We start from the raw sequence: 8092 nt of genomic DNA, 5'->3' as shown, positions 1-8092 counted from the left end.
TGCCGCATGTCGCGCACCGCAAAGCGGCCTGCCGGGAGAGGCGTGTGAGCGACTGGGTCCCGCCCTGCCGACCCGGATGCACCGCTCAAGCGCACTAGGCGCTCGCAGCATCCAGCGGGCCACGGCCTTTTAGCTTCCTAGCTGCCACGGTTGCCTGGCAACCCTGCCTACGTTATGGCAGTTGTCTGCGATTAGCCACCAGGGCAGGCCAGGTCATTTTGTCTGGAGGTCGCTAGACTAGCTGTGGGCCTCTGGGACAAAGCTCAAGCGACCTTCATCAACAGAGGGACACCGTCCTCGGTTTGCCACCTGCACTCAGTGACACAGAGACCGAGAGTCTCCTACTAAGCTCTATGATTAAGCTCAAGAGAAAAGCCTACAAGGCAAAGAAGCCTCCCCCGAAACCTCCCCCAGCGGTCCTCTGCCGCATTCTGGATCAGCCCCCTCTTCCAGGGCACCCCTGCTCACCAAGAGGTGGGTACTGTGAGAAGCTCTCCACACACATGGGCTTCCCGGGCACCATCTCTACTATGGCTGCATCACCGGACTTCAGGGACTTGGGGTTGTCCTCCAGCTTCTTGCCAGAGCGCCGGTCGATCTTCTCCTTCAGTTCAGCAAACTTACAGGCAATGTGGGCCGTGTGGCAGTCAATGACTGGCGAGTAGCCAGCGCTGATCTGCCCAGGGTGGTTCAGAATGATGACCTGAGGGAGGAGACGCAGCAGCTGTGAGCCTTGCCGGGCCTGGCCACATGTGTGGGCACCCAGGGAGAGGCCAGCTGGGCTGGGCAGCTGCAGTCACCAGGCCTGCTTCCCACATCCTCCAGGGCCCGGGTTCTGACAGCAGAGGAAGCTCGGGCCATGGGGAACGCAGCTCCTTGACCCCAATGTCCTCACTTGTCACCCATGGATACTAGAGTGGGTTTGGCAATGTCAGGCCTCAGTTACTGCATTTCAAACGCATCTCAATAAAATTGCCTTTAAAAATTGTCCTGTGAAGAAGTGATAAAAAAGTCTATAATAAAAATGTAGGGAATGTTACAGGGATCTCTGGGGCAGTAAGTTAATAAAAAGTGGTTTTTAGGACAAACATGGAGCCTCAAGGTGGACATCGCAGCTGCTGTGACCAACAGCAGGCCTGGGCGTCTGCTCCTGCTGCATGTGACTCTGAGCACTCACTTAACCTTGGGGGCCTCATGGTGAAACCAGGGACTGTGTCCTCAGCAGAAGGTGAAGTGCTGGCCACAACCTCCCCGGCTTTGCTCTGGACAGGAGTGGGGCCCTGAATGCCAGCACAGCCTCCCACCTGGGAGGTGAACTGGGCAGCCTCCTGAGGCGGATCAGACTTGCTATCCCCACACACGTTGCCCCGGCGGATATCCTTGACGGACACGTTCTTGACGTTGAAGCCAACGTTGTCACCAGGCAGGGCCTCGCTGAGCGCCTCGTGATGCATTTCCACCGACTTCACCTCCGTGGTAATGTTTACCGGTGCAAAAGTAACCACCATGCCCGGCCTAAGGATGCCCGTCTCCACTCGGCCCACGGGCACAGTGCCAATACCTGGGCCAAAAAAGAAGCTGTGAGCGGAGGAGAGGCAGAAGGGAATGCAGGGAGCAAGACATTTAGGCAGATGGTACTCGGTCCCCCTGGCAAGGCTGGGAGCAGCGACCCTTGGAGGGAGTGAGAGCACAGGGCGAACCAAGATGCCAGCAGGAGCAGAGGCTTCCGGGCTCAGTTCGGTAACTAAGACAAAAAGGACCATTCCTAAGAAGTCTGGGATTAGGGACAGGGAACCGTGGGGCGAGAATTCAATCCCCTCCCGCCCCAGGGGGCAGCTGTCTCTCAGAGGAAGCCATATGGGATCCCCTCCTCTCTCTGAGGACCACTTCTGTGCCCTCAGGCTGCAGCAGCAGAGCAAGGTATGGGCCAGTCCATGGGACCCACAGAGAGCTGCGTGGCAGCTCTGGCACTGAAGGGGCATCTATATCCAGCACTTCTTGCTGACCCGCTTACACCCAGCCTGGGGGTGGAGGTTCTCCACCCTCATATGACTGTGGAAGGGGCTGTGATGATGGAGCCCTGCGTGGCATCACAGCATGCTGGAGGCTGAGGGAGGGAGCTCTCTGCATGCACGCTGAGGTGAGCGAGACACTCTCACCCTGCACACATCTTTGGCCATGGTCTTCTGGCCCAGGGTACCTGGTCATTCTCCCTCCTGAGGATCTCATCTTGGTTTATGGTTTCTCCCTCATCTGGTGACCTCAACTCTCACTCTTGGGAGTGGGACTGTGTCTCCCACAAGGCTGGGCCTCCCGGGGCTGTGAAGTGTGTTACCACTGTGCCCCCATTTTGTGCCACCAGATTCCAGCCCAGAGCTGAGCACTTCCCCGGAGAGGGAGACCCTGGCAAATGCCCAGCAGATGGATGGATGGTAGAGGTGGGTGGGTGGGGTGAATGGGTAGACAGAGGGATGGGAGGGTAGACGGCTGGGGCTGTGCATCAGCTGGATGGAGGGAGGGAGACCACACGGTCAGACAGTCCCCCAGAAAAGGTGTGGTATGGGGGGAAGAGCTGTAAACACGGGAGGATATTATTGGGGGCTCCTTGTGGAGGGCCTCAGCTCAGGAAAGGGGTGAGGATTGGGAGCCAAGCAGGTGGACACCCACAGGGGAGCCGTGGGCTGTAGCACAGCACCCCCACTCACCGCCGATCTTATACACATCCTGCAAAGGCAGACGCAGGGGCTTGTCCGTGGGGCGGGTGGGGGGCAGGATGGTATCCAAGGCCTCTAGCAGGGACACGCCACTCGCATTCCCTTCCTTGCGTTCTACCTTCCAGCCCTTGAACCATGGCATCTGGGTAAGGGAAAAGGCACAGATTGATCTCAGGAACACCTACAGCTTCCCACCAGCAGACCAGGCCCCTGGTCCCCGTGGATGGCCCAGGATTCGGAGGAGGTACCTGCCCGAGGGGTGTTCTGGAGGAAGGAGCACAGACCCCACCCAGGCTGCCTGATACCAGAATGTTCCAGCCAAAGTTCTCTGTACCCCTCCAGATACCCAGCAACTAACTCAGCCTCACCCCCCAGCTCACATTCACAACCTCACAAGGCCATCAGACATATCTGTCTGATAAAAGGGGAGAAGGTAAAGAGAAAAATCCCCACCTTGTCTAGACTCTACTGCGATGCTTCTGACACTCAGGAATGAGCCCTCAGCTAGCCTGACTCCTTCAGATGCTGGGCAGGCAAATGCCAGAGCAGAAGGGACCAGGGACAGATTCCAGCTCCAGCAGCTCTGCAGGCCACTATGCTGTCTCCAAGCTCAGGAGCCACCCCTGCTGGGGCCTCTCTGGAGGCAGACTGTGAGGCTCCGTACACAGCCTCCCTCTGCCCACCCAACACACACAAGGAAAAGCAGGCCCATCCTCAGGGACCATGTGTCCTCCTGCCCTCATCTTCACAGCTGAATGTCAGACACCCCAGGTCAGACAGTGGGAGTGCAGCCTGGAGGCCTCCCCTGGGTCGAGGGAAGTCTGCTCGTCCATTACTGTGTCCCACAAGGGATAGCCAAGTCTAGGAAAACAACACTTAGCAAGCAAGATGGAGAGGGGTGGGGAGCACCCCACCTTTCCCAGCCCTGTCCCGACTACCAGCTCTAGACTCCATGCAGCTGCTCTAAGGTTCCCTGGCTCCACACCACCTCCTTCAGTTTGGGTGGCTGCCGAGCTGGCCAGAGCCAAGAGGCCACCCCTTCAGGCCAGTGATCTCCTCTAGCTGGACACCAGGAACATGGTCTCAGGTTCTGCAAAATGTTTCCATGCATAACCTCCAGTGAGTCAGAGTCCTGGGGCTGCAGACTGCCCAAGCCTCAAGCTCAAAGCTGACCAGCCGAGAGCCGGTCCTGGCCACTCCAGGAATGTGCACACTTCCAGAGCCCAGTCCCACTCCAGACTCCTAGGAAAGGCAGCCGGGAAGACCCCACAATCCTGCTAGTCCCACACAGTGTCCAGGGCCAGGACACTGGCCTGGGAGAGATTAAAATTAATCACATATGCCTGTGCCAGGCAGTCACTGCCCCTCCAGGAACGACCTGGGGATCAAGAATAGGACTCAGCTATCTCTGCTGGTTCTGTGGGGCAGCCAAGATGATGGAGTAGAATCCCTGGACCCAAGGATAGGCCTCCCCCTAGGCCCTGGCACCCCCTGGAGGCTGGTGTCTGTCCCTCCAATGCTTACACAAACCCAGCTGGACAAGGGAATCAGGGACCGGCACCCCAGAGCTCCCAGCTCTGCCCGCTTGTACCTCCCCTTGGCCAGTGCCCAAGCCCTCGGAGAGAGGTGACCTGCCTGCCTACCACACCCTCACCCCAGCCAGCACTCACGTTGGGCGAGGGCTCCAGCATGTTGTCCCCATGCCAGCCTGAGATGGGCACAAAGGGCACTGTAGCTGGGTTGTAGCCAATCTTCTTGATGTAGGCGCTGACCTCCTTGACGATCTCATCATAACGCTTCTCGCTGTAGGCTGGCTCTGTGGAGTCCATCTTGTTGACACCCACAATGAGCTGCTTCACTCCCAGGGTGTAGGCCAGCAGCGCGTGCTCCCGGGTCTGCCCATTCTTAGAGATGCCAGCCTCAAATTCACCCACACCTGCTGCCACGATCAGCACCGCACAGTCCGCCTACTCGGCAGGAGGGGCACCATGAGCACTGGGCCTCTACCTCCAGTCTAGCCCCGCCACACACAGAAGGGGCCCTGAGCGGCTCTGCTGGCGACGGAGTCTGGTGGGGTCCGCCTCAGTGGCAGCGTGGGGAGAGGTTTTGTTAGGGGTTTCGTTCACCAGGCCTTAAGTCGAGGAAACCCTCCTTCTGGGGACCAGCTCTGCCATGAGCTGGCTATGTGGCCCTGGAGCTGTCTCTCGTCTGTCTGTGTGCATGCCTCAGAGACGACTGCTTGTCCCGTCTGACTGTCTGCACTGCTGCCCACACCTCATCATCCCCATCCTGGTCCCTACTACTGTCTATCTCTGAAGGCTGCTGTGTGTCCACAACTGTCCCCTCTGTCTGGCCACCCCAACAGACAGTGGCTGGGTGGCCTTGCAGGCATCCCTACCTGGGTGAGGTGTCAGCCAGTAACTCAGTTATCTGGGGGTGCTATGGGCCAGGTGAGGGGCATGATGACAAAGGCAAGGGGTCCCCTGCCCACACCGCACCCACCTGGGATGTGCCGGTGATCATGTTCTTGATGAAGTCTCGGTGGCCCGGGGCATCGATGATAGTGATGTAGTATTTGGTGGTCTCGAACTTCCAGAGGGAAATGTCAATGGTGATGCCCCGCTCCCGCTCCGCCTTCAGCTTGTCCAGCACCCAGGCGTACTTGAAGGAGCCCTTTCCCATCTGGAGGGTGAGGGCACGGCTCAGGGTAGGAACCAGACTCAGCAGGCAGGCTGCTTGCCAGGGCTGCCCTGGGCTGATGGAGCAGCCAGTGAGAAGCAGGAGTGGGGTTCCAGCCCCCGTGCTCCCCTCTGGGTTCCTGAATCCTGGCCCCTGTCACTTGGACACCTGTGGTGCTGACACCAACACCAACACTGGTGTCAGGGCTGTGTACACGACATCCAGAGCCAGCCTCCTATCAGTTCGTAAATGGCCGGAGATGTGCATGTCCACCAGCAGATGGCGCAAGGGCCTGGGAGCCGCCAGATTTGATTAAGCCCCCCTCCCCTGGAGAGGGCTCCCCTTAATCAGTCAGAAGCCAATCACACCATTGGGCTTTGGGCTGTCGAATAAAAATCCCTGTGTTATTTTCTTTCAAGGTGCAAAGAAAAAGAGGAATCAAATGAGGTTAAAAGAGGGTCCTGGCTTTCTAGCTCTTTCTATATCTGATGAAGGCACCCAAATAGCCCTGAGATGTATACTCACTCCCCTTTCCACCCAAGCAAAAGGCAGGATGTCTCCCCAAGAGCAAAGTTAGCCACTTTCTGCCAATTCCTGGGTGCTGGAGGCTGGTGAGACCCCCACAGCCTGCATCAAGCCTCACCCAGGAGGGCACAGCTCCCTGCCAGGGGCTCATAGGGACAGGCCTCTGCCCTTCAGGAAGCCTGCCCAGGCTGGAGGGGCCACCCAGGCAGGATCAGGCAGGACCCACCTGGGCCCTGGCCTGGGCACCCCTGGACCATTCCTTCAGCCTCCCACTGCCACTACGAAGGCAGAGTGACACAGCTTTGAGCCTAGACACACATGACAGCCTGCACTCCACTGAGGCAGGGGTTCATCCCAGGACACCTCTGCACCCCCAGGCACTAGTCACAGCTCCCTGCATCACAGCCAGGTGAGCCCAGGTCTCCAAGACCCTCCCAAGGGGCTTCTCCCAGAGACAAGGGGGCAGGGAAGAGGCCACTTTCTCATGGCCACTTTCCACCCATGGGTCTTAGGCACAAAGCAAGGCAGCCACCAGAGCCCCCACCCCAAAGCACTACCCTGCATGAGCAGCCCTCCCCAGCCTAGCTCCAGAAAATAGAGCTGGCAGGCAAGCTGCCCATCAATCATCTATTAATAGCAGCCATGAGCCCTGGCCCAGCCCTGGGACAAGTGAGGGCAGCGTCACCTCTAGCACTAGCTTCAGCCCTGGGGGGGTCAGGGGACAAAGCCCCAGGGCCCTCTAACCCTGGCCACCATGGCAGAGTCCTGCTGTGACCCCGTCTCTCAGGCCCCTCCTCCCGTGGGCAAACAGGCAGCTCCACACCACCCCCAGCAAGCACAATCTGAGGGAAAGATGGCCCTCCTCACCCCCACTCTACCCTCATCTGTCATCCAGATCCCCAAGACATGCATCCCCCTTGCTCCGGAGGAGATAAACTGAGCCCCACACTCAGCGGTCAGGGAAGCAGTAGCCCCAGCCCATCTGACACACGGGAGCCAAGTCTTGGTGGGGTTCGGGGGCTCACCTCAGCCGCCTCCTTCTCAAACTTCTCAATAGTCCTCTTGTCGATGCCCCCACATTTGTAGATGAGGTGACCCGTTGTGGTGGACTTGCCTGAGTCCACGTGGCCGATGACCACAATGTTGATGTGAGTCTTCTCCTTGCCCATTCTGCCCAGGTGGGGGGAGGCTGGCACGGGGGCTCTGGCTTGGGGTGGGGGGTGCTGAGCAGGGATTCTGTGGGGCCAGTGATGGGGGAGATGAGTGAGGAGGAGGCCTGGGGGAGCCCAGCCGAGACACCTGTCTGGCACAGGTTGGAAGTCTCCAGGCAGAGCCCCACAGGGGTAGGAAAGGGGTCCCCAAACCCTGGGCCTGGCCCAGCCAAGAGGGAGCGCCAGTGCAGGCCCCGTGCTCTCCCCACTCAGCACAGTCACCCAAAGGGTCCAGTCTGCTGGAAACGCCTGGGCATTCAAGCCCAAGGGTGCCTGAGCCCAGGCGGGAGTTAACTGCGGTCTGGAGAGCGAAGAGCAGCAGGCTGGAAGCCACATGGGCAGCCAGGAGCAGAGGATGAGTCACCCGGCAAGGTCTCTGCTGCCCTGTCCTCCCAGTCCTCCGTCCTGCCTGCCCCCCATGGTGCACCCCCACCGCCCCATCCAGGGTCTGGCGCCCCACCCCCACTCGCTGCCTTATGGAGCAATGGCCAGCGCTCCCCACTCCCCTCCTCAGGAGGGCGGGCGCCATCTTCCTCTCATCCCTACCCGCAGCCTGGCACTGGGGACAGGCGATGCGGTGCCCAGATCAGGGCCCAGAATAGCTCTTGCCTCCCCATATCTAAGCAGAGGACAGAGACGGGGCCAGGAGGTGGGATCCCCGTTCTCGCCAGAGGAGGAAGGGTTAGGCCGGGCCGCCCTCAGCAACTGCCCGTCCAACCCGGGTCTGAGCCCCTTCTCGGTGCCAGAGGTCAACAAGAAAGGCAGGCCGCCCAAGGGTGGACCGGTAGCAGGAGGAGGAAAGGACAGGAATGAGGGCATCGCGAGCTGAAGCCCCCACCCCACCCTAGCCTCACACCTGCTCTGCCCCTCTGGGCCGAGTAGCCAGGCACCCTCTGGAGAGCCCCGGCCCCACCGGCCCCGGCACTGGCGACGCTGCCCAGCTCCGCAGGACCTGGGCGGCCA

At 59.7% G+C, this 8092-nt stretch overlaps 1 protein-coding gene across 1 annotated transcript in view; it reads right to left on the bottom strand.

Annotated features, from left to right (window-relative positions):
• The window catches only part of Eef1a2 (eukaryotic translation elongation factor 1 alpha 2), a 7619-nt gene extending 431 nt beyond the window's left edge, over positions 1-7188 (bottom strand). Inside the window, exons 1-7 of the mRNA XM_010638289.3 lie at positions 6944-7188; positions 5217-5396; positions 4385-4681; positions 2706-2856; positions 1305-1561; positions 469-703; positions 4-28 (exon numbers count right to left, since the gene is read on the bottom strand). Of these exons, the coding sequence (XP_010636591.1) occupies positions 4-28; positions 469-703; positions 1305-1561; positions 2706-2856; positions 4385-4681; positions 5217-5396; positions 6944-7087 (1289 nt within the window). The 5' untranslated portion in view covers positions 7088-7188. The remainder of the gene's footprint in view (positions 1-3; positions 29-468; positions 704-1304; positions 1562-2705; positions 2857-4384; positions 4682-5216; positions 5397-6943) is intronic.
• Between the last annotated feature and the right edge of the window lie 904 nt (positions 7189-8092).

The sequence above is a fragment of the Fukomys damarensis genome, unplaced genomic scaffold, assembly GCF_012274545.1.
Source record: "Fukomys damarensis isolate Sample0158 unplaced genomic scaffold, DMR_v1.0_HiC HiC_scaffold_22, whole genome shotgun sequence".
NCBI classification, from domain to species: Eukaryota; Metazoa; Chordata; class Mammalia; order Rodentia; family Bathyergidae; genus Fukomys; species Fukomys damarensis.
This window is presented reverse-complemented; position numbering and strand designations above follow the sequence as displayed.